This window comes from Neomonachus schauinslandi, chromosome 8 (assembly GCF_002201575.2).
Source record: "Neomonachus schauinslandi chromosome 8, ASM220157v2, whole genome shotgun sequence".
Lineage (NCBI taxonomy): Eukaryota > Metazoa > Chordata > Mammalia > Carnivora > Phocidae > Neomonachus > Neomonachus schauinslandi.
The window spans coordinates 107,928,916-107,954,791 of NC_058410.1; the positions used below are offsets into that span (position 1 = coordinate 107,928,916).

The following is a 25,876-nucleotide window of genomic DNA, read 5'->3' on the forward strand; positions in this document are numbered from 1 at the left end:
GGATCATGACCTGAGCCGAAGGCAGTCGCTTAACCAACTGAGCCACCCCGGTGCCCTAAGTGATGGTTTAATATCACTGCCACCACTGCTCATCCAAGGTCACACTCCTGGCAAAATTCAGAGCACGAATGGAATCCAAGACTTTCTACGCTGAGTCCTCATGTCTTTTTATTTTCCAATTATGTTCAAAAGAGTAAACAGAAGTCTCAGCCGTGAGTGGCTTTTGAAAATCTGGTTTCCACCTCATCAAAATCTACCTCATCAAAAGAGGGTACATACTTGATGAAGGTTTATTAGACAGTGGTGTGTGTGTGTGTGTGTGTGTGTGTGTGTGTGTGTGTGTGTATGGCATCTCAGAATGTCTTGGGAGACACTCCTCCGATTGCCTGGCCCCTGGCCCTCCCCCTGGCCCAGATCGCTGGGTTTGAGAGCTGTGAAGAACGGGTATGTGTTGGCCGTGTGAATTAAGTAGGCGCAGGAAAAAATTACTGAGAGGCAGGAGAAAGATGATGCCTCATGGCTATTCCAGCGTCAGAATTTTTTGAGAATGAGAAGATGAGTGGTTTGTTGCCCCCAAATGGCCAAAGAGTAATTCCGAGATTGCCCTTGGAAACGCAGAGCCTCATGGATATTTTTGAAACGCCTGTCTTGAATCCCCCATCTTATATATGAACCCATGAGGCCATTAAGCCCAGAGAGTTAGCACCATCAGCCTATCAGTGAATAACAACACAGCTTACTGTGTGTCCAGCTTTGGGGGACTCACATAGGACCTAGTCCCTGGGCTCCAAGGTCAACCACATCTCATTGGAGGAACTAGGGGAATATCGAGCGAGCAAACAAAAATCTTCCTTTGAGGGGCTTTGCTATGGGTTCCTCTGAAGAGCATCAGGTCAGGGGCGCCTGGGTGGCTCACTCAGTCAAGCGTCTGCCTTCAGCTCAGGTCATGATCCCAGGGTCCTGGGATTGCGCCCCGCATCGGGCTCCCTGCGGGGAGTCTACTTCTCCCTCTCCCTCTGTCTGCCGCTCTGCCTACTTGTGCTCTTTCCCCCTCTGTCAAATAAATAAATAAAATCTTAAAAAAAAAAAAAAGCATCAGGTCAGTAAGGGCTCCTGCTAATAATGTTTATTGGGCTCACACTCAACGGGTATTCACCACACACTAGGAGTAAAGTGCTTTTTGTGTACTGTGTCATTTATCCTCATGACTGCCCTAGAATAGGTAAATTCTGTTTTTATTACCACCTCACAGGCAGGGAAGCTGAGACACAGAGAGCTTAAGCAACCAGCACAGTCCTACAGCTAGGAGGTGGCAGATCTGGAATTCAAATCCAGGCAGTCTGGCTCCAAAGACAGTGCCCTTAGCCCCTTCACCTCTACCGTCCTCCTGGAGGGGCTCAGCTAATCCTTGAAGGATGAGAGATTTCAGAGAGGCAAAATACTGAGAAACGTGAGCACCACAGACCCGGGGGGTGGTAATACTGGTTGTGTGGCTAGAGACAACTTACCAAATATTTCTGAGCCTCAGCGTCCTCATCTGGTAAATGGGGATAACATCTTCATAGAGTGGTGTGACGGAGATCTTGTGTTTAGAGCATAGAGCAAGGGGTATTATTGTTAGAGGGTGGGAAGAGGGGCACAGCCTGACCAACACGCAGCCTCAGGGATGAACATGAACTCCATGTATGGGTTGGAAGGATAGTGGAGAGGGGGATGGTCAAGCTAGAATGCGGGATGGGTCTATCAGGTTGAGTAGGAAATAAAAGCTGGCTGGGACGTATGAGGCCAGAGTGTTGAGGACCTTGAAAGCTACCATAAAATGCACCACAGCGCTTCAAAACACAGGTGTGTGGACTTTGTTGATGTATGGAAATGTGTGTTTGGGAAAAAAAAAAATAGAATGCAAAATAATATGTACAAACCGACAGCTGTATAAACACATTATGGTTTGTGAGGCTTAAGATCAGAAGGGCACCTGCAGTGCCCCAAATCTATTCCAGTTCACCACTTCTAATTTATTTATTTCTCTGTAAATACTTAATGAAAACCAGGAGCGAACAGGAGGTCAGGCTGAAGGAATTTGGCTTTTAACTTGTGGACATGCACGGGGGAGCAAGCCGCTTTTGTTGTTTTATTTTAATTGAGATATAATTCATAGGCAGTCGACTCTCATTATTTGCGGATTTTGTATTTGCAGATTCACCTACTCGCTAAAATTTATTTGTAACCCCCCAAAGCAATACTCCAGACACTTTGGACATATGCAGAGCTGTGAAAAATTTGAGTCCCCTGATGCACACGGTCCCAGCTGAGATCAAACAAGACACTTTGCCTTCTTGCTTCAGTTCTCAGACTGTAAATAAGTGTTCTTTGCTCTTTAGTGCCATGTTTGTTTTTTTTTTAATTTCTTTGCTTTTTGTTGGTGATTTCACTGTTTAAAATGGCCCCCAAGCATAGTGCTGATGTGCTAACATCCCTAAGTGCGAGAAGGCTGTGATGTGCCTTACAGAAAAAAATATGTATGTTAGATAAGCTTCGTTCAGGCTTGAGATATAGTGCTGTTGGCCATGAGTTCAATGTCAGCATGTCAAGAATATGTTAAATAAGGTGTCTTTAAACAGAAACATGCATAAAATAAAGTTCTGTATTGACCAGTTGATGAAAATGCTTTGACTGAAGTTTGCAGGAACCTAATCCTGTACTTCCCTTGGTGCATTGATTGCACATTTTCTAATTCAGTGTTCGAAGCAACTTTACAGACCATAACTACTGCAAATAACAAGACTCACCTGTACATAAAATTCACCCTTTGAAGGATTTATTTATTTATTTGTGGGGGGAGGGGCAGAGGGACAGGGAGAAAGAGAACCCCAGGCAGGCTCCATGCCCAGCCTGGAGCCCAACACAGGGCTTGATCCCAAGACCCTGAGATCATGACCTGAGCCGAAATCAAGAGTCGGACACTCAACCTACTAAGCCACCCAGGCGCCCCAAAATTCACCCTTTTAAATTAGCCCTTTTGTATTTTAGTATATTCATAAGGTTATACAAACCCTCACCATCACTGCTGATTTTTGAGCAGTAAACTGACCTCCTAGAGCAGCAATCTAAGAATTGTCTGTCTTTCCCTGTTCCCTGCTCTCTCTGCCCTCTTTCAGAATGCCCAGGAGAACCATGGACTGGCTGTGCCCACCCCCTCTGTGCCAGGAGACTTTGTGGACAAAGAAGTGACAGGTAAGAGGGCCCTGGGCTTGGGGCTTGTCCATCTTTCTTTCCTCCTCCTTTCTTTCCTTCCTCCTCTTTCCTCACAAGCATCCAGCCCACTGCCGCAGCTGGTGATAAAGCGGGAGTCCCCGGGCCTTTTGGCTACTGGCTGCAGTGGGTGGGAGTTGAAGAGAGTCAAGGCTGGCTAAGGCCCACTTCCAGTGGGGGAAGGATGGTGAGGGCCAAGGCCAGAGCAGGGACAAGGGCAGCATGAAGCAGTGGAAAGAACCCTGGAGTCAGACAGACCTGGCTTTCAGTCCCAGCTCCCCTACAGATTAGCTTTGCTCCCTTGGGCAAATCACTTAACCCCTGGCACCTCCGTATCTGCAAATGAGCTGGGGCCAACACAGTTCCAGTTCTGGGGGAGTAAATGAAATACGGGATGGGACGTTAGTCACTTCTTGTCATACCTCTCAAAAGGTGCCAGTGACTTCCTGTGTCACTCATAGCAAAGGCTCTTGCCAGGACTGCCAGAATCTGGCCTCACCTGGGCTCACGTCCTGCTTTCTCTCCCTGTCTCACACTGCCCCGGCCATCCTGGTAACCTTGTTGCCCTTCAATACCAGGCACACTTCCACCCCAGGGTCTTTGCATTGCTGTTCGCCCTGCCTCAGCTGCTCTTGCCCTATACGTAGGTACAGCTCTCTCCCTCCCTCACTCCCTCTTTGCTCAGCTGTCACCTTCTCAGTGATGTCTTCTCTAACCACCCTGTTCAGATCGTACCCCCAGCACTCCTCCTGGCTGTATTCCACATATTACTCATCAGCTAATGTGGTACTAGTTTACGGATGTACTATGTTCATTGTTTGTCTCATTGTCCCTTTAAAACATAAGCTCCAGGAGGGCCAGCATTTTGACTATTTTTGTTTCGTTTTCACTGCTGTATTACAGCTCCTAACACTTGGGTGCTTTTTTCTTTTTAAAGATATTTTATTTGTTTGAGAGAGAGAGAGAGAGAGAAAGCATGAGAGTGAACACAAGCAGGGGGAGTGGGAGAGGGAGAGGGAGAAGCAGGCTCTCCGCTGAGCAAGGAGCCCGATGTGGGACTCGATGCCAGGACCCCGGGATCATGACCTGAGCCAAAGGCAGACGCTTAACGACTGAGCCACCCAGATGCCCCAACATTTGGGTGCTTAATGAATGTTAGTTTTTTCTCCTCCCCACCCCCCGTATGTTTTTTGTCTTGAAGTCAGACAGCTGGGAGGAGCCTTCAGAGCTCGCATTCCCCGGGTTTGTTATGCTCTGTGCTAGAAACTGAGAGGCAGGGAAGCAGAGGATGGGTGCCCCTAAGAGAGAAATAACAGGGCATCCTGGCAGTCTGCAGACTCTGCGGAGTGGGGGGACTGGGGTCCAGGTCCAAGAAGGGAGGGGTGTGAGCTGCTGGGGCCAGAGGTGCTCAGCATCTCTTAGCGCCTGGGTCTTCAGGTCACCTTCTTTCTACACACCCCGCCCCCATTCCATCCCACAGTCCAGCATCTGTTCCAGAAGCTCTGTGAGGTGGGAGCCTGGGTTCTTGGTAGATTGGGGGGCTTTGGAAAGCAGGAGCTGCTCGTGCATCCTGCTCCCTCCTACGGGTCTTTCACCTGAACTTCCTACTGAGAAGGTCTCCAGGCCCCTGGCCCTGATCCCTGACTTCCCGTTCTTCTCCCACTTTCTCTGTCTCACAATCTGAAAGGTTAAGTGCAGTTGGTAACAATCAAAGGGGTCACCGGTCCTTAAGTGCCTACTATGGGCCTAGCACCATGATCAGCCCTTTACGTGTCTTTACGTGAATTCTCTCACGAATCCTCACAACAGCTTTATGTGGTAAGCACTGGCGTTATGCCCACTTTATAGATGATGAAACAGAGGCTCAGCAAGGTTAACTAGTGTGTCTGAGGTCACACATCTGAGTAAGTGGTAGAGCTGGGATTTGAACCCTGGCCTTCCTGGCTTTGTATCAGCCAAGGCCCCCATGAGAAACAGATGGCAACTCAAAGGGGATAACCAAAGCATTTAATAAAGGGATGACATGACATACAGGTGTGTGAGCAGGGTTCGGGGACTGAAGTGGATGGTGATGCCCCAGAGGCCAAAGGAGCAGTGGGGAGCTACTCCTATCTCTGAGCTGTCAGACAGGGGTTAACCTGACAGAAAAGCAGCCCTTGCTGACTGTGGCCCATCAAGAAGGGAGAGGGGGGTTCAATGCCCTGGCCTCTCTGTCCCCACCCTCTGATCTGCCAGCAGCGTCCATCAGCTCAACCCACCTGTAGGCAGAGGATAAGGGAGTCCCCGCACACAGCAGGGCAGAGAAGAGTGAGGCAGACAGAGAATATTCAGTCCGGGCTCCAGGGGCTGTGCCCAGGATAAGCAGGGGCCCCTCCCTAAAAAGGAGAGGCTCCCTCCCAGGACAGCTCAGGAGACTGGAGACATTGCTGCTCCCTCACCTGGTGTTCAGGAGGAAAGGCATGAAACTGGCCAGTTACTCTCTTGGGTGCCGCCCCGAAGAGATGGGCAAGGCTGGTTGGCTTCATTGCCCCCCTTTTCTTTGCTTCTCCCTTCTTTTCAGGTACCAGCTCACTAGTCAACGGCAACCTCCGACTGTACAGCTCTGTGGGTGACCTGAGGCCTAGGCACTATGGGCAGGACCTACTCATCCCTCCACCACCCCCAGGCCCAGCCCCGGGGCCACCCCTGGACACTTCACAACCTCGAGAGGAGTCCCCACCGCCTCCACCTTCCATGGCACCCCCACCGCCTCCCCTGCTGCTGGAACCCCCATCCCCACCCAGCACGGCCCCACCTCCGCCCCCAGTACTGGGGGCTCCAGCCCCTGTCTCCACCCGTTCCTCCCCATCGACGCCCACCCCTCCTGACTTCATTCCTCCTGCCCCACCCTTGGCCTCTCTAGCCCCACCCCCACCCCCTCTGCCAGCCCCAGCACTCCCAGCATCTCCTCAGACAACAGGGACTCGCCTCTTTCCCCCTGGGGGTGTCACCAAGTGGAAATCGGAAGTAGCACTGAATAGCAGGCAGCCAGAGACCCCCAGAGCCAGCCCCCCCCAGAGCCCAGCTGAGCCAAAGGGGAGTCTTCTGGGACCTAAGCCAGACCCCCACCTCACTTTCCCGCGCTCATTCAAGGTGCCTCCCCCGACCCCAGTCAGGACTTCATCCATCCCAGCTCAGGAAGCACAGGGGACTCCTCTAGAGGAAGAAGGGGCCACCAAGAAAGCTCCCAATCTACTCCCACTGCCTCCCAGCTTCCACATCCGCCCTGCGTCCCAGGTCTACCCGGACAGGGCCCCTGAGCCAGACCACCCAGGGGAGCTCAGGGCTGCAGCACCAGCCAGGCCCACGCTGGGCAAGTCCCAGTCCTGGACTAAGGAACATGCTGAGACGCCACCGCCAGCCCCTCCCCTGGCCCCTCCCGCACCCCCGCAACCCCCCCCCGCACCGCCCCTCCCCCCAGCTGCCCCTCCTTTACCTTCTGCTGAGAAGGTAGCTCCTCCACCTTCTGGGTTTGCAAAACGCCGCAAATCCAGCTCCCCTGCTCCCAAACCCAAACCGACCCCCCCCAGCCCAGAGGACACAGCCTCTTCAGCGCCTGTGGACTGGAGGGATCCCAGCCAGATGGAAAAGCTGCGGAGTGAGCTGGCAGCCTATCTCTGTGGCTCCAGGAGGGAGGACCGATTCCTCAGTCACAGGGCAGGCTCAACGGCGGCCTCTGAGGAAAAGGAGGGCAAGAAGGACCCCAGCCTGCCAGAGGAAGAGGCTCCTCCAAGCCTGCCAGAGCAGGAGACCCTTCCAAGCATTCCTGAGAAGAGTTCCTGCAGCCTGCCCGACAAGGGGGCTGCCACCAGCCTGACCCTCCCTCCTGTGGACTACCTCCCCCAAGATGCCCCAACTCCCAGTGTCCAGCAGATCCGCAGTGAGCTGGAGGCCCGGTTCTCCTCGTCAGCAGAGAAGGAAGCCAAGCCCAGCGTAGGGTTTCTGCCTCCCAAACCTCGGCTAGAAGGGGGAAGAATCTTTGAAAACAGGGGGGATAATGGCAACTTCTCTAAGCCTGTGGCCAAGAATCTGCCCCCTCTATCCACCACCCCTCTGCCAACCACACCACTTCAGTCCAAGGCCGTGCCTGGGCCAGCCACACCACCCAAGGCCACTCCTGGGCCAGCCCTACCACCCAAGGCCACACCGGGGCCAGCCCTACCACCCAAGCCCACGCCTGGGCCAGCCACACCACCTAATGCTGTGCCCGGGCCCGCCATACCATCTGCAGCCATAACTGCGCCCACCACATCATCCCCGCTGATAGAGAAGAACCCAGTCCCAGCTGGGCAGTGGGAGAAGCCCAAACCTCAAGAACTTACAGTGCCCCGCCAGATAGAGGCAGAAGGGCGCCCCACAGAGCCCAGTAAGCCGCCTACCCTGGGATCCGTCTCAGCTCCAGCCCTCCCACCAAAGAGATCTCCTGGCGGAGAAGAGGTGACATTTCTCTACACGCTCTGTCGCAGCCAGAAAAGCCCCAGCCAAGAGGTTGCTGCTGGGACGGCACCGCGGGCCACAGGTTCAGCCGCAGGGTCAAGGGAACCTGCGGAGGTGAAGGAGCCCCAGGCGCAGCCAGCCAAGCCCCCCACCTCAGCCCAGCCTGCCGATGAACTCCTCAGGCATCCGGTGACTGGGGAGGTGGTGCAGCCAGGCTCTCCGATGGCCCTGCTCCTTGCAGCCAGGCAGAGGGCCCAGAAGGGAAGGCCAGGAGGGCTGGCCCTGGGCGGGTCCTCCCTGCCAGGGAGCCTCTGTGGCCACAGCAGCCAGCCCCAAGCAGGCTCTGACAGCATCTTCCACAATGAGGGCCGGCCCAACTCCTTCACTGTGGTCCCCAAGTTACCCAAGGAGGCTGAGAAGGACGCCCAGCTGGCCTCGTCGGCACAGCCCACCATACCCAGTCAGTGGAAGCCCCAGCCCCTCGGAGACCGGGAGGGCACAGAGCCAAGCCTCAGGCACAACGGGACAAAGGCGGAGCCTCAGGCCCCTGTGGCCTGGGAAAGGCCGGCATCCTCCAACCTCCCCCGGGGCCGCCTGTTGCCCAAATCCTTCTCGTCCCCTCCTTCTCCTTCCTGCAAGAGGGACGACGACGACGACGACGACGACGACGAGGGGGGGTTCCACTTTGAGGTCATCCCGCCGCCGCCAGAGTTCAGCAACGACCCTGAGCCCCCCGCCCCGACGCTCCAGTATCTGGGGCGCCGGGGATCCCCTCCCCGGAACAACTTCCCAGACTTGGGGCAGCCCTCAGCGCCTCGTGGCTTCTCGCGCTTTCCGGCCGGCGCGCTCCACGCCAGGGCCGGGGGCCTGGAGCACTTCTCGGGCGGGGGCCGCTCGCTCATCAAGAAGCGCCTGTACGTCGGGGAGCCCCACCGCAGCCCCGGGCAGGCCCGCGGCGGCACCGGCCACAGCCTGAGTTCCCCCAACTGCTTTGGGCCGCCGCCGGGAGGCCCGGAAATGCGGCGCGTCAACTCGGCGGGCCGCGCGCTCCCCGGAGGCCTGCACGCGCGGAGGCTGCCCATGGAGGGCGCCGCCCGCGGGGAGGCCAAGTTCAAGGCGCCCGGCGGCGACTATGGCTTCGCCCCCGCGGCCGGCAGGTGAGCTGGGGGCGGGGCGAGGAACGCAGCCCGGGGTGGGAAGCCAGGTGAGTGGAGGCCCTGCCCTCGGGGCCCCAGAGGAGCCCACCAGGCCTTGGCCACCAGTCCGGGGACATTGGGTTTTCGCTCCTCTGGCTCTCTGGGCAGAGAAAGGGACGCGGGAGGCGCACTTAACCTGGAAAGAGCGCTGTTGGCGGTTGCCTGACCTGCTTATTTCCCACCATCTCCCTTGTTCTCTCTTTCCCTGCCCTCCTGCTTTCCCCCACCAGCTTCCCCTCTTCTACCTCCTCTTTCCCACTCTCTAGAGACTCAGGGCTTCAGGCTAAGAGTGGTGTGGAGGGGAGACCTGAGTGGCCCTTGTGTGCCTATGGTGATTTCCCAGCGACACAGAGAAGGATCCAGACCCAGGCTAGGAGTGAAGAGTTCCAAACAGAAGGGTATTAGGCACTATTCTGTGGCCAGCCAAGCCTAGCTGGGAGGAGGAGCCCTGTGTCTTGAATCAGTACTGGTCCACCCAGGTCCCACCCTGTCCACCGGGGCTTCTGTGGGCAGATACCACAGCACTGAGCTACACATCTTTTCCTCTTGTGCCCTGAGGGAGATGGGAGGGCTGTTGGTTAACTAGCTGCAAATATTAACCACCCTCTCTCCTGCTCCCCCATCCCAGGTCTCCCCACAGCACCCCCCACTATGGAAGCCCCATCAACACATTCACCGTGAGGCCTGGGACCCGCCATCCCATCTCCTATGCCTACTCGGGGAACCACCGGAAAGCCCCGTCCTGAACCCCGGGTGCTCTCAGTTCTACTCCAAGGGGTCAGATCTGGACACTTGTTTTTGTGGGGGTGGGAGGGATGCGGCAGGTGTTAGGCGTCCTGACTTAAACATGGAAGAGTCTTTGTTACCCAAACACAGACAGATGACGAGTGAGAAGTGGTGGAAAGATTAAGAGTGGGCTTCTGTTTCCCAAAGCACTGGGGTGGCTGTGGACAAGGGGAGGGGGAAATAGGGAGGAGAGGAGGAGCCTTTAAGGGCCTGGAGCCTGAGTTTCCCCTAGCTGGTACTGTTTGCTTTAGCAAGACTTACTTAAAGCAGTTTTACAAGCATGGCCTGAGCAGGTTCTAAAAGCAAGGGGCGGGGTGCTACCTCTGAGTCCATCTCCATGGCTATGATCGGCTGTCTGGTGCTCCCAAAGGCCTGAGGCCCAGCTCCATCTGGGTAGGGGTGCAGGGAACTAGAGGTTGATCTCTTTAGCCTCCACCAATCCACCATTTGCCAACCTAAGAGCTGATTCCTGGGGTACCTAGCATAGAAGGCACATTGAGGTGGGACCAGGACATAGGCATGGACAACGTGTGGAGAAGGTGCTGGAACAGAGTTCTTTGCATCGGCCAAAGGTGGGGATAGGGAGGGTCGATGGTTCAGTTGCCCTGGCCCTGGCCCTTAGCTACCTCAGCTGCCGGGAAGCCTAGGGAGAGAAGACTTGGCAAGTACGGGATGGGAGACAGAGGATAAAGTCATGTTTTCCTACTCAGACCCAGGCAGCCATGATTTGGGAGATTGGGCCCAAGGAGCCAGAAGGCCTGGGGGTTTGACACCAAAGGCCTAATACAGCCAGAACCCATTTGGGATTTGGTGGGGGCATCCGACCCAACCACCCTTCCCAATCCCAACACTATAGGTCCCCAGTATTATGGAGGCTTTAAAATGCATAGTGAAGATGCTAGAAGACGCAGAGTGGGAGGTAGCAGAGATGGGCACTGGGATCTGAGAGGTGTTTGCTGCGTTTTGGAAGGTCTAGAGTGGTAGGACTGGGCCAGTTCCGAGCAGGGGAGACCTATCAGTAGGGCCCTTTGCCTGCGCAATGTGGGTTTATGCCTGTTGGCCAGTGAATTAGACCCCCATCCACTTCCAAAAGAAGTTCTGATTTGGATGACATATGTTCCCCACACATATCAGGAAACAGTATTCCTCGGTCTGTCTTCCCCGTCCCCTCCCCAGGCCGGATTCCTGGGACCAGGCCAAGGCAGGCTGCCTCGGTAGGAGGAAGGGCAGGGGGTGGCCCACCGCAGGAGCAGGCCTGCAGGGGCAGCCAGAAAGCAGGGCCCTTTGGGGGCAAGATGTTGGACCTTTATGACTTGAGGTAACCAGCCAGGTGCCAGGTTGTGGGGCCGGCAGGTGAGCCCCTTCAGGGAAGGAGAGTGCCGGCACCCTGATGGGGCAGGATCTGGTTACCTGTGTTCAAGAAGCAAACCCCACCCAACACCAGCACTGGCCCTATATATATGTATGTATTTTCCCTGTACAATGTTTTATAAAAGACTTCACTAATTTATCTGCTGTGTCAGGTTTGAAGAGTGGGGCATGGGCTCCCAGCTGTATATTGCTCTGGAGGGAGGGGAAGGGCTGGCTGTCACTTGGCTTGGGAAATAAACAGGCCAGTTTGGGCTGGCCTCAGCTCTGTGGCTGTGGGTTGATGACTCGAAGCTACTTCAGTGTGATGAGAGGTTGGAAGAACTCAGCTGGGGAAGGCTGAGCACGGGGTGGCGGCTGAACCGGGGAGCCATTTTGCTGGGCCCACACTTTCTCTTCTGACCCTCTTGTTCTTGAAATCCTTCAAGGGGAAGAAGCAGAGCTAAAGTCTGGTGAAAAACAAACTTCATCCTTAAGCGAGTCTCTTTGACTCGCTGAACCTCAGTTTCTTCTTCTGTATAATGGGCATGATAATAATGCCTCCCTGGGGCTGCCGTGAAGATCAGAGACAGTCACGTGCTCATTAACAAGTATTTGAGGGACTACTGGCGGCGGGCACTGTGCTTAGCGTGGATATCCGTGGCTCCTGCTCATGGCAAGTCTAGTGGAGGAGAGAGGCGAAAACATCACACATTATAATAAGTGGTGGGAAGGAAAGGCACAGGAAGCATGAGAATAACTGGCGGGTGGGGGAGAGGAGTGGATTTACCTTAACCAGGCGGTCAGGGCGGGCCTCTTGAAGTGTTGACATTCATGCCAATTTCGTCAAAGCATCCAGCAAGTGTCTGGCAGTCAGTAGTTGCTCAATAAATTTTGCATTTTTGGCTGGTGACTACCTTACATTTGTGTGGGGCCTTTCACAGTTTTCCGTAAAGCTTTGATGTGGTATCTTCAACTTTTCCAGAAGAGGAAACTGAGAACCAGAGTGTTTATCTCAAGACAGTGTCAGAGAGAGAGTTGTGTTTCCTCCTCTGAGTCTTCTGAGTGGGGGTGGGGGTGGGGGTGGGGGTGGGGGTAGGAAGGGAGACCAGGATGACTCATTTATTCAGCAGCTCGTGCTTCCAGGAGGGACTTCCCAGGCCTCCCTTAGCCTGGGGCTTCATCCTTCTCCTGTCCTTCCACCGTGAGGCCCTCATCCTGGTAACACAGAGGACAGGGGCCCCAATTCCCTGTAGGACTTGGGGCTCTGCCTCCTCACCCCTCCCTGATCTTCCTAACTTTTGTCCCCCCTCACCTGACATGAGAGGGGCAGAGGGGAGTAGTGGAGGATGGGGGACCAGGGCCTCACCCATGGTGCTGCCATCAGACAAGCTGTGCCACCATGGGTCTCCGCTGACTCCTCTGAAACACAACAGGGACAGACTTGCGCCGTGAGTGGGTCTTACACTTTGTAGGGTCCCAGACCGCTTTAAAAAGCTGCTGATGGGGGAGAGAAAAAAAAATTAAAAAGCTGCTGAGAACTATGGATCCTCACCTACAGAGATGCCCCGGCACATGCATTTTTACCCATTATTTCAGGCAGTTCATAGATTCCCTCCAACTAGGGCTCCATGCACTTCACACTGAAAATTCCCAATGCGACGTTGGTTGGTCATGGAAACCAGCAACATCTGACCTTGACGGTTTGGAAAGTTCACTGGTTCTCTGTTTATTCGTGACAATCCTCTGAAACGTGTTGACCTTGTAATACTCCCAATTCCATTTTGTCGGTGAGAAAATCCAGGCTCTAAGAAGAAAAGTGAGTTGCTCAGAATAACCCACCTGCCTCCAAACTGCGAACTTCGTTACAGCTGCCTCCCTTCCCGCTGTATCCCCTCACCCATTCAGCCCTCGCCCCATCACGCCACCTCCCAAACTTCCTTTCTAGCTGAGCAGGGGTCGGGAGGGCTTAAGGAGGGTACAGGTGTTCTGGTGCCAGAAAACGCTAATTGGCATGGGTGGCACAGATGTTCCTGGATCAGGTTGGCTGCACCTTGGTTTCTGGAACCTCCCAGCGGCTCCCTGGGCATGGCCCAAGCCCCAGTGGCCAGAATCCTGCTTCTGGTGTGAGGCGGCCGCTGAGGCAGGTCCCAGGGCAGGCTGTGCTAGAAGCCCTTGCCTCCCCGATGGAGCCCAGCTTTTCCCAGGGCCCCCTTACTTAAGGGGGTAAGCTTTTCTTGCTCCAAGTGAGCCTCGCCCTCCCTTCTGTGGGAAGCTGGAGGATAGAAGTAACTTGGGACCGGCAGGTGTGGGAGAGAGGTGACCTCAGTGCCGAGCTGTCAGGCAGGTCTGCCCCTGCCTGCTCACCTCACCTGCCTACCCACAGCAGCCCATGGCCACTTTCATGTCCTCCGCTCAGAGGCAATGCTGGTGTCCCATCATTAGCTGTCCAGGATGGGTGGCCACTGATACCAGGCAGAGGACCTGGGCCTCCTTGCTCTGAAGCCCCAGGGATGGCCAACTGCTGTAGACCTGGGGTTGGGGCCTCCGGGGATATTTTTAGCAGGAAGGTGAGAGAAGGGGCAGTACTGGGAGAGGGGTAGAGACGACAATGCATTAGGAATGCTCACTCATTTATGTGAATAATCCTGTGCCCCCCTGCCAATTCCTGGAGCTATAGAAGCTTCGCTAACATTTGGCCGGGAGGAGCCGCTCCTTTCCCTCCTGGAGAACCGTTTGCTGAGCTTCTACAGAATGTGTTCTTATGGGTTTCTCTGTCTTCAGGCTGGCTCCCTTCCCCCGCCCAGGTGTCTCAGCACCCTGACCTTGGCCTCCAGTCTTCCTTCGCTATAATTTCTTCAGAAGACTGAGCCCCTCCACACCAGAGGTCCACGTTTCTTTCTTCCTTCCTTTCCTTTCTTTCTTCTTTTTTCTTTCTTTTTCTTTCTCTTTCTTTCTTTCTTTCTTCTTTCTTTTTCTTTCTTTTTTTCTTCTTTCTTTCTTTTCTTTCTTCTCTTTCTTCTTTCTTTCTTTCTTTCTTTCTTCTTTCTTCTTTCCTTTTCTTTCTTTCTTGATTTTATTTATCCATTTGAGAGAGAGAGAGTGCACAAGCAGGGGTAGTTGCAGAGGGAGGGGGAGAAGCAGGCTCCCCGAGGAGCAGGGACCCCAACATGGGGCTTGACATGGGTCTTGATCCCAGGACCCCGAGATCACGACCTGAGCCAAAGGCAGATGCTTAACAGACTGAGCCACCCAGGCGCCCCAGAGTCCACGTTTCTAATGATAAAGCACCCCCTGCACATTTCCAGGTGGATATCTGGCCAGCCACTCAAATTCGGCCTCTCCAAAAGGGATTCTTTTTCCCGTCCTTCCTTTGCACACAATCCTGAGACCAGAGCAGCCAGGCCCATGGTCCCGCCATCCCCATATGCTGATTCCTGCCTCACTGCTTCTGTCCCCTCCGCTTCCTTGGGCTGACCTGCTCTTCAAGGCCCAGCTGAAATCAGCCCCTTCAGGAAGCCCTCCACAGCCCCGTGCTGCTCAGAAATGCCTCCCTCCACACTTCGGCACCCAGTTCCCTTGCCTGGCTCTTCCTCACCCTGCAGGCTCTGCTCAGACACCCCTCACCCCCTGGGCCGCATCAGCTGCTGCTAAAGGCTCCCAGGGCCCCCTGGTCCCCTCACATTGGCGTTACTTGCTTCACATCTCCTTCCCCCCGCAGCTGGTGAGCTCCAGAACGCAAGGACTGCCGGTCTTATTCATCATGGTATCCCCAGCATCTGGTGCTGCTCCTGGCACTCGTAGGAGCACTAAACGTACATTTGTTGAATGAATTCATGTTAGTATTTAATCAAATACTGTCAAGCACTATTTAAGTTCCTGGAGGGCAAAGATCATGTCTCCCACAGACTAGTGACCACGTAACTGTCTTGTTTCTAGAGGTGCGTCACCTGAACTAATGCTGAGGTTTCTCGGGTGGCACAAAATTATGGTTTTAGAGATGGGCGGTCTTCGGTTTCATCACAAAGTGTCAGGGTGCCTTGGAGTGGCTCCTGCCAGGAAGGCTGAGACACGCTACCCTCTAAGTGGAGACAGGAAGGGCTAGGAGGTGATGCTACCAGGTGAGGCTGTTACCGGCCTTAAAAAAGGGCCAGGGCAAGGGGTGGCAGGCAGCCCTCATATCAGGTCAGGGCCTCTGTGCCCTGCGAGTGAGCCAGTCTCCCGGAGATGCCAGCCCCAACCAGTCAGAGGACTCTGGCTCTGTTTAACTCCTCTTTGGATGTCCTTTAGTCTCAAGTAATGTTATTTGGGGCCGTGGCCTCTCGCACCTGTGCAACAGGGACTAACAGGAAAGGCTCTGCCAAATGTGGGCCAGATGATGAGAAGGAACAGCTCCTGTTCTCCGGCCCTCCCCACCTTGGAGAGCCCTCCCTCAAGAGGAAAGTCTTGTTTCCCTTCAACAGCTAGCTACCTGCATGGGGTTCTCGGGGTTTAGCAGAGATCTAAGCACCAAGCTCGGACTCACCAGACTTGCCGCTTTCCATTTCATCCACTTCAGCGTTAGGATCATGACCCCTAGCGCTGCTCTTGGAAGCCGGGCACAGCCAACTTTCTCTGCCACAGCTCCCTGCGCATCCTTCAAGATTGAATTTCTCCAGTCCGTGTCTTCCACAGACGGAGCCTCCTGATTGCTTTTACCTTTCCTCACTGCAGAGGTGTATCTCCTGCCATTTCCTGTCATTGTTACCTAGCTTATTTTCTGAGCCACTCAAAGAGGGCTTGGTGGGCTCCTGGCCTTGGGCTCTCTCTCTCTCTCTCCTCTATCGTGTCTGGGATCTTTCCGTGTTGTGGCTCAAAACTTTTCAGCACTTGTTCCAAATTCTTAAGGTTAGCACAAAGCCCCATCAATTCCATTCAACACCGCTAGGGGGTGCCACTCAGTACAAGCCAAAGAGCCAGGCAAAAGGCTCGCAGTCCAGTTCAGGAGACATGTGAGTGTGTGTGTGTGTGTGTGTGCGTGCACACACACACACACACACACCCCTGGAATAAAAAGCAGAAGAATACAAAGTTCTCCCACCCAGGAGAGCTGGGTAGCCCAATAGAGCAGGCGATCACATGGGGCACTGTTGGCGAAGCACTGTGGATGGCCCCTCCTACTGGCCTGTGACCAGTCGTCAAGGCTGTCCTCAGCTCCGTGACCCCAGTGGGAGCCCGTGCATAAGCGGGGCAGAGCTGCTGTTTGCTTTTCCTTCAGTGTGTCCGACACTTAAACCCTTGGTCAGGAGTGCCCATTATCACTGACTCAAACACACTGCTGCTATCTTTTGGTGACCTCTCTTGGCCATTGAAAGCTGCCCTTGACATTCACTTTTTAAATTTTTCTTTATTTGACAGAGAGACACAGCCAGAGAGGGAACACAAGCAGGGGGAGTGGGAGAGAGAGAAGCAGGCTCCCTGCTGAGCAAGGAGCCCAGTGCGGGGCTTGATCCCAGGACCCTGGGATCATGACCTGAGCAGAAGGCAGACTGAGCCACCCAGGCGCCCCTTGACATTCACTTTAACCTGATTTCTCCAGGGAGAGTGGAGGGGAGTGAGGAGAGGACCTCCGGGCAACTTGCCGTGATACCCAGCACTGCTTTCCTTGCTCATGGGTGTAGCCCTGAATCCGTGTGTGTGTGTGTGTGTGTGTGTGTGTGTGTGTGTGTGTGTGATCCTTATATGCGCACACGGTCGGCTGTCACCAGCAGGTGACGCTCTGCTCACAGGCACCTGACCTAAGGCTGGCGGGCGGAGGGAGTCCAGATTCAGATTCAACTCAGGTTGACTCGGCTCCTTCCAGGATCCAGATTCAGAGCTAAGTGCTGTCCCGTACACTAGTCATTCTCAAACTAGAGCGTGCATCAGTAGTCCTGGAGGACTTGTCAAAACACAGATTCCTAGAACTTTTCCCCAGAGTTCCTGATTCAGTGGATTTGGGATGGGGCCTGAGAATTCACATTTCCAACAAGTTTGCAGTTTGGGAGGCCAGTCCTGATGGCCCAGGGACCACACTTTGAGAACTGCTGCCATGTGGTCTCCCATTTAATCCTCTCTCCTCACTGGGGGTAGGCGGTACCACTCCCATCTTTAGAAGAATCTAAAGTACTGACGGGCCAAGTGACCTTGCCTTGGTCTCCGGGCTGGGGCAGCGCAGGCGGGTGAGTGTGGCCATGCCTCTCTGGATTCGCCTGCTCCCTCTTGTTCCAGGAGGGCAATAAATGACAGCAGGCTTGGGACAAGCAGGATACTGGGAGGTGGGCATGGCACAGTGTTAGACTGGGAGTAATTTCTCCACTGGCCAGGGTGTTTTAAAAACATTTTAGCTTCTATTGAAATCTAATCCCACAATACTAGCCAATAAGCACTCTCGGCCCTGCCTCCCACCCCCCCCCTCCCTTTTTAGGACTGAAGTTCCGCTCAGCTGAGTCCCTCCCTGGGAACTGTCCTTTCCACCAAAGAGCCACCTTTGTCCAAGGTCACACCTGCTCCCTGGGGGCAGCCCCCATGCATTGATCGAGGCATCCCACCCCCAACTCAGGACAACTCTGAAGGGTCATCTTAGCTCCAGGGCTTCTGATGGCCCCAGTGCCCCCAAGCTCAGGAAGCCCAGCTTCTCCCTCTGCCCCACCCCTTCCCCCACTGAGTGTGCATCCTGAAGGCACACCCCCAAGAAACTCCCCGCACACAAAATCTCCGTCTCCCAGGGAACCTGTCCTGCAAGGACTTGTTAGGTACTGTCCTAAGCATTTACACGTATTATGTCATGGGATCCTCCCAACAGCCCCAGGAGCCAGGTATTTTTGTTATCCTCAGTGTATGGATGAGAAACAGGAACAGAAAGGCTCAGTAACTTGCCCAAGGTCACAGAGCTAGCAAGCAGCAGAGCCAGGATTCCCATGCAAGTGGTCAGACTCCGAAGTATGACACAACACTGTCTTCCAGAACATTCTAGCCTCAGGGAAATTAAACAAAGAGAACAGCTGAAGACACATTCTGATTTGAGAGGGGAAAAAAAAAAAATCCCTGTTGCCCCCAATCCTTTTCCACCAGCCTCTTGCTGGTGCCTGAACATGCACAGCCTTGGTGCTTACTTTTAGCTCAGTCGTTCTCATCTGGGGGCAATTTTGCTCCCCAGGGGACATTTGGCAATGTCTGGACACTTTTGGTCATCAGACCTGGGGGAAATCTGTGAGCATTCAGTAGATGGGAGTCAGGGATGCTACTCATGTCTTACAACACACAGGGCAGCCTGCCGCCCCCCACAACCCAGCCCAAAACGTCAGCTTGAGAAACCCTGCAATCTAGGTTGAAGCCTGGTCTCCCTGAAGTCCCAAAGTGATGGCCACTTGAGAGCAGGCTCTGGTGAAGGTGGCCAGAGGTCCTTGAGCCTGCGGTTTGGAGAGGGTTTGGAGGGCAAACCTCCTACTTCGAAACCCTTGAAGAGCAAGCATTATCCCCAGTTGACAGGTGAGGAAACTGGAGCATCAAGAGGGTTTGTGAGTAGTGAGAAGAGAGGAACCTGAGGGCCCTGGGGACTCACCGTTCCCCTCCTTCCTCTTGCCACTTTGCCCCTTATCTCTCCATGCTGGCCACACTGTACCCCTTAATATGCTAGGGCCACTCCTGCCCCAGGGCCTTTGCACTTGCTGGTCCTTCGTCACTGAATAGTCTCTTCTAGTTATCTGGTCTCATTCCAGATGATACCCTCTTGGAGGGGCCAGGCCTCCCTTAACTACTCCATAAAAGGGCAGGCAGTCCCCTTCCCCCTCCCTATTCTCATCACCTTGCTATATTTCTTCCTCGGCGCAGATGTACACCATCTGATGTATATATTTGTTTATCTCTGGGCCTCTTCTCCCTCATCTCTACACTGATTTACTTAATGTCCTTTTCCCACTGGCGCTGATTTTTTAATTTTAATGTTTTCATCATTTATTGTTTCTGTTACAAACTCTCTCTAATCCATTGTGGAATAAAAAGAAATACAAAAAGGAACTAGCTCATGATTACACAGTTAATGGCAGAACCATTCGTTAGAGTAGTTCTTCTAATATTTTTCTACCAAGATTTCCAAACAGCAAAGTGGAAGAAATGAACATGCCATCCCACCTCCTCAAGCTTGAGGGGAGAAGCCCGAAGCTGCCGCTAAAAAAAAAAAAAAAAGGCAACATTTCCTTGAGGCTTTGCTTTTTATGAACATTTTTCACTTTATTTCCCAATATATCCATACTTACTCAACTAGAAAATATTTTTCTAGAAGTTTTTCGGTACCAATTACTCCACCAGCAAGAAACCCAATGTGGAAAGCGAGGGCTGAACGCGTTGCTGATTCGGGGGCCCAGGCCCCCTGTACCCCGCCCCCCGCCTTGCCCCTGCCCCTGAGGAGACTCTCAGTGGACGCTACCCAGCAGCTCTGTGTGTAGTTGGCCTCAGTTTCCCGAAGGGCCAGTGTTTGTTAACTCTTACTTCCCGCCAAGCTGAAGGCACCAATAGGCTTTCTTTCTGAATATGCTTGTACCGAAGAAGCCCGGCTGTGGAGGAGATAAGATGGTGGAGAGCGGGGAGACTGTGGGGCTGGGCAGCTGGACAGATGCTCCAACAGGCCGTGGGCTCCTGAGGTCCTGTCAGGGCTCACGGCGGTTGAGGGAGGGAGGCCTCAAGGAAACTGATGGCTTCTACAGTACCCAGAGCTGAGACCTGCTCACGCTTAGCTGTCTCCTGCACAGTAGAAATCTCTGCAGGAAAGGGACCCAGGCTGCATCTGGAGCTGTACTGTCCAGGGGGTGGGGAGGGCGCCCATGCCAACTTTTAAAAGAGGACAGAGCTACAAGGTCAGCAGTGCTGACATCTGAAACAAAGGCCACCAACACAGCCCTCCTACATCCCCCCTTCTCGCTCCCTCCCTGCTCAGGCATCCGGGAAACAGTGAAGGGGCAGGCCCTGATCCTGTTCCTGTGTGTCACCTCCCCTCGGGATGTGTACTTGGTCCATAACCCAGGCCCTGGCCACCATCACCACAACCTGGCCGGGGGGGGGGGGCGGGAAGGAAACTGGGAATAATGTCAGTACCAGCACGAGGGTCACACGTATCGTCTCTAGTATCACACCTCTCTCTCTCTCTCACTCTCTCTCCCTCTCAGTAACCCTTTGAGGTATTAGCCCACTTTGCAGATGAGGAAAAGTGAGATGCAGGCAATTCAGTCACTTGCCACTAGTCGAGCAGAGGGACCCAGGACTGACCACAGACCTGTCAGGCCCCGAAGCCAGTCACCATTCTGCCCCATCACAGCGCTCTGCATTCAGAGGTGGGAAGGGGGATAAGACTGTCAGGGCAGCACAAAGCAAATCTGGAAAAATTAACCAAAAAAGCCAAAGATACAAAAGGTGGCGTTTTATATGCCACTGCCTGTGTGACAGCGACGAAAGAACAGATACCCGCGTGCTTATGCATCCATAGAAGAGCTCCAAACGGACACACAGGAGCCCCGTACTGGTGGCGGTTTCTGGGGTGGGGGATGGGGTGGCGGAAGAAGGAGCATGAGGAGGAAGGCTTAGCTTTTACTCTGCATCTTTTTCTACCTTTTGAATTTTGTACTGTGTCCATTTATCATTTAATATAAATATTTAAATAGTAGCTGACACATGGAAGTATTATAGAAGTATATGCTGGAGAGCCTGGGTGGCGCAGTCGGTTAAGTGTCTGACTCTCGGTTTCGGCTCAGGTCGTGATCTTAGGGTCATGAGATCAAGCCCCGCGTGGAGCCCCAAATTGGGCTCCGTGCTCAGGGTGGAGTCTGCTTAAGATTCTCTCTCACTGGGATGCCTGGGTGGCTCAGTCAGTTCAGCAACTGCCCTTGGCTCAGGTCATGACCTCAGGGTCCTGGGATCCAGCCCTGCATTGGGCTCCCGCTTAATGAGGAGCCTGCTTCTTCCTCTCCCTCTGCCTGCCATTCCCCCTGCTTGTGCTCTCTTTCTCTCTGACAAATAAATAAATCAAATCTTAAAAAAAAAAAAAAAAAGACTCTCTCTCCCTTTGCCCCTCCCCCTGCGCTCTCTCTCTCCCTCTTTCAAATAAATAAACTTTTTACTTTTTAAAAAAAAAAGAAGTATATGCTGTTGTCATTATTATTTAAAAATCATAGAAAATTTTTTCGAGGGAGAGAGAACTTGGGAAGGAAGGGAGAGCAGAGCTGGGGCCGATGGGGTAGGAGTGGGTCTGCCTCAGTCCAGGTGGATGAGTTGGAGATGGCCCCAAAAGGAGGGGACAGTGTTTCTGGGTGCTTCTGAGAGCTCAGGAAGGATGCAGGCCTCTCTCATACAAGCTGGGGACACACTCCCTGACAAGATCCCAGAGTTTCCAGAACATTCCATGAAGCCAGAAGAAGACTTCAGGGGAGACCATGAGACCTGGTACATTCGGGCCTCTGAGAAAAGAAACAGTACTTCAGAGGACATGGCAGGACTAGCCTTGGGCTCCTTGAGGACAGGGTCCACATCTGAATGACCTTCCAGAGGGCTGCAGCTGGCCCTGTCCCCTGGGTGATCAAGAGAGGGCCCAGGCCCAGGTACCACTGTCTCTGACAAGCTTGTGGGGACAGTGTCCCAAGCCAGGAAGGGTTGGAAGGAGTATAAAACTTGGGCTTGCTTACATGTGTGTCTTCTTTGAACTTTTTGTTCTCCTGGAGACTGGCCAACTTGGGAGCATTTGGTAGCCTAGGACAATGTCTAATTCTCCAGAATGTACCTGGCCCAGGAAACATGGGGAAAGGGGGAAGGAGCACTGCTTGGCTAATCCTGTTTGAATTTTCAGGGGATGATGGTCAAGGAAGGGGGCAGCTTCTGGCATTGGAGAGGGATAATGCAATGGGGGCAACTACTAGGATGATCCATATGGAGTATACCCGCCACTCTGAGAATGCCGAGTTTCAGAAGGAATTCTCACTCTGCTCCTGTGCACGCCCACCAGGACAATTTGTGAACTGAAAAGACCGGTGGGTGCCCAGAGCAGAGCGGCTCAGGGACAGTGGAGAAAGCTGGGTTCCAGAGAACATCTTGGGTCCCTCCTCAGCAGGGACGTCGCACCAGGAACACTGTATTTTAAAATCCACCATGGAAAAGTTTACGTCAGTCGTAACAGAAATGCAAACGAAAGCTATTCTAAAATAGCATTTTTCACTTAGGTTGGCAAAAGATTAAAACCTTGATCACACATTGTCTTGACAAGGATGTAGGGAAACAGGCTCTTCTTCCCTAGAGGGAGGCTAAAATGGTACCACCCCGACGGAAGGCATTTGGCAATAGCTACCAAAATGTGAAATATATATTGTGGGCAAGGAGTTCCACTCCTAGGAAGTTGGGCTCCAGATAGCCCAGCAAAATGACATCATGTCATCACAGCATTTCTCTAAATAAACGGTAATAAATTAGAGTAAGACACACAATGGAACACTCTGCAGACATAAAAACAAATAAGGACGCTCTTTATGAACCAGTATGGGACGGAATATCCAAAAGATATTAATGGGGGAAAAAACGCAGGAAAGTGGATGCAGTATGCTAACACCTTTGTTAAAAAAAGGGGGGAGGGAATGGGAATGCTGTCTCTGTTTGATTGCTGCGCACAGAACTTGCTGGAGGACACCCCAGATGCTGGTATCACAGGAGGCATGTTGGGAGGGGGCCTGGCGTCCTTCAGCTGCGTCTACTCCCAGTGAGGGCTTTTGTCCCCTTCAGGCACCCCCCCCCCCCCAAGAAATGGCCCAACTGGTGGCTCCCAGAGGTGGCAGGCGATGGTCAGGAGGAAGCAGGGCTTGAAGCCCATTCAGCCATTCAGTAGTCTGGGGACCTCACCCATGTTCTCTAACCTCTAAGCCCCTGTGTCCTCTTCTGTTACACAGCGAGAAGCGGCGAGAATGAGAGCGTTATTACGAAGTGAGATGAATGCGCGTAAGTGGGGATGATGATCGCACCCCTTCCCAGGCTGATGGCAGCACGCACCATCTATATGACGTGCTTTAGTGCAGCGCCTGGCGTGGAGCAGGTACTCTGTCCGTGGATCTGTGCCAAAATGCATCTTGGGTCTCTCATGGGCACCCTGACCCTTATAGGATCAAAACAGAACTCCCCGGCGAGGCCAACAAGACCCTTAGGGTCCGCCTTTAACCTCTGTTTCCACACTCAGCCTTGTGTCCCCCTCATCTGCTGTGTTCTCTGTCCTCTCTGCCTGGAATGTCCCTTCCTTCCTTTGCTTGACTTGCTCAGCTTTAAGGGCCAGCTCATGAGTCACCATCCCTGAGATGCTCTTTCTCAAGTCTTGGCCCAGAAGGAGGCTGTGATGGCACCTGGGGGGCCCCTCTGAGGGGCATCATCACAGCACGTGGTGCTGAAGTCCCCGATTCTGGCCGACACCCCCCCCCACACACGCACTTCCTTGCTATGATAAAATGAACGGGAAAAGACTCTCAACTCCACTCCAACAGAACCACGGCAAGGGCCCATTTTCTACCTCTGGCTGGCGGGCTCCGACAGGTTTTGAGACACAGGAGGTGGAAGTGTAAGAGGCAGGCACTGAGGTGAGAGTGTAAGTTGCCCTGACTCGTGAGCCATCCAAGGACACCTGTCCACGTGTAGCGGGCGGGCATCCGCGCGCAATAATAGAAGCCTGGAAACTACCAGCGCGTCCATCCCCCGGGCACCAGTTGAATAATGGTAGAGCCACACTATGGAACATCACTGCAGCCAAGGAACAGAACGAAGCAACTTTTTATTACTGACGTGGGACCACTCCCAAACGGTACACTGAGAAGTGGGGGAGAAAGCATGGATGGTTTATATAGTATCTACCACTGTGTAAAAAGAGGAGAGAGTATATACAAGCATTTGCATTCAAAACACAGCCTATTTCTGGAAGAATACATAAGACAAAATATTGATGCTAACATACTGGTAGCCTCCAGGAAAGAGACCTGGGAGTCTGGGAAACAGGGCAAGAAGGAGATGCTTAGTCATCACTTTATCTTTTTCTGTCTTTGAAATTTTCTACTGTGTACATATATTATCTATTCAAAATTAAATAAAAAACTTTTTAGTAAAGAAGGAAAAGCAGGTAATAAAATGGAGATGGGGGTAAGCCGCTCGCTCCAAGAGGAGGAGAAATACCTCGAATGTGTTTCCAGAAGCGAGAATGTCCATGGGAAATCTCTACCCTCGGGCCGGCTGCCCCCCACTTGAACCTGGGCACTGTGGGCTGACTGAAGTGCAGAGAATTAAAAACTTGTTTCAGTATGAGCCTGAGTAAAACAGAAGAATGATAGACCCATCATCAGTGGTTGAAGAAAATTCATAAATGAATGCTTAACAAAGTCCTAAAGAAATCAAATTAGAATTTGGGGCCCCAGGGCTCTTTCATGATGACAAATAACTGGCAAGGCTCAGGCCATTCCTCTTACACCCAGGGCACTACTCCTAAAGACCTCTGAGCCTCCTGACCCTTCTATTTAAAAGCCTCGCAGCTTATCAGGAACTCACCTGGGTAAATGAGCTGGAGCAGGGCCCCTTCTAACCCCAGACCCCATCAATTCAAATGACCACTTTCGGGGTGCCTGGGTAGCTCAGTTGGTTAAGCCTCTGCCTTCGGCTCAGGTCATGATCTCAGGGTCCTGGGATCGAGCCCCATGTCAGGCTCCCTGCTCAGTGGGGAGTCTGCTTCTCCCTCTCCCTCTGCCCCTCCCCTCTGCTTATGATCTCTCTCTCTCAGATAAATAAATAAAATCTTAAAAAAAAAAAAAAAAGGCCCCTTTCCTGGGGCAATGCCACAGAAGGGACCTCTGCCAGATTCACGAGGTAGAAGGCTGGTTCCACCTGACACCAAACTAGCCTCTGCAGATGTTACAGGAGGGGCAAAGGAGACTCAGGGGCTGTGCAGGGGAAGCAGGGCCTTGAGGGTGGAGGGTACCTGAGCACCTGAGTCCTCTCAGGCTGGGTCACCTGCCCTCCCATCTTCCCTCAGGCCGTCTCAGATCTCCCCTGTCCCTTACCTCTTCCAGAAGCTTTGCTTGCTAACCCCACCCCATTCAGGCCAGTCTTCAGCCCTTGAGTCCAACCCTTTCCCGACACTTGTTCCTCGGTCTAGATGTGTGGTGTTAAACAGGTTCTTGTGTTTATTGTCTCCCTGACTACAAGTGAGCGCCTGGGGGAAAGGAGTTACTATGTGTTTGTTTCTTCCCTCTCCCTTGGTACAGGACTCAGACTGCAGGGAGAGGCCCAAAGGCCTGGTTGGCTCTCCTGGGGCCTCCAGTTTGGGGGTTGCTGGCTGTCCCCCTAGTTGAATCACGTTTGCTAAATGCCAAACTTTGTGGAACTAACTGAAGACAAGTAGTCTCATCATGGCCCTACAGCCAGACCACCACCCAGCGGCCAGAATGATCCTGACACGCCCTTGCTACCCATCTGTGAATAACCCCCAAAGCCCTTACTCAGGCCCAGGAGGCTTTGCATGGTGTGGCCCCTGCTCCTCCCTGACCCCCCTCTCCCACCTTCTCCAGGCACACAGCGCTTGCTTCTCCCTCTCCCTGGAATGCTTTTCCACTCGGCTGGCCTCATCGATGCATTCAGAGCCCTGCTCAAAGACAGCTTTCCTTCCCTACCCTTTCTAATGTAGTAACCCCGTTGGGGCACCTGGGTGGCTCAGTGAGTTAAGCATCTGACTTCAGCCCAGGTCATTATCTTGGAGTCCGGGGATCAAGCCTCTGTCAGGTTCCCTGCTCAGCGGGGGAGTC

General features: G+C 53.4%; 2 protein-coding genes across 2 annotated transcripts in view; one reads left to right on the forward strand and one right to left on the reverse strand.

The window, feature by feature from the left end:
- The window catches only part of C8H6orf132 (chromosome 8 C6orf132 homolog), a 33,841-nt gene extending 22,366 nt beyond the window's left edge, over positions 1 to 11,475 (forward strand). The window contains exons 3-5 of the mRNA XM_021692012.2: positions 3,159 to 3,234; positions 5,813 to 8,885; positions 9,553 to 11,475. Coding sequence (XP_021547687.2) covers positions 3,159 to 3,234; positions 5,813 to 8,885; positions 9,553 to 9,670 — 3,267 coding nt within the window. The 3' untranslated portion in view covers positions 9,671 to 11,475. The remainder of the gene's footprint in view (positions 1 to 3,158; positions 3,235 to 5,812; positions 8,886 to 9,552) is intronic.
- A 12,830-nt stretch (positions 11,476 to 24,305) lies between these two features.
- The window catches only part of TAF8 (TATA-box binding protein associated factor 8), a 28,020-nt gene continuing 26,449 nt past the window's right edge, over positions 24,306 to 25,876 (reverse strand). The window contains exon 8 of the mRNA XM_021691906.2: positions 24,306 to 24,388. Within this exon, the coding sequence (XP_021547581.1) occupies positions 24,365 to 24,388 (24 nt within the window). The 3' untranslated portion in view covers positions 24,306 to 24,364. The remainder of the gene's footprint in view (positions 24,389 to 25,876) is intronic.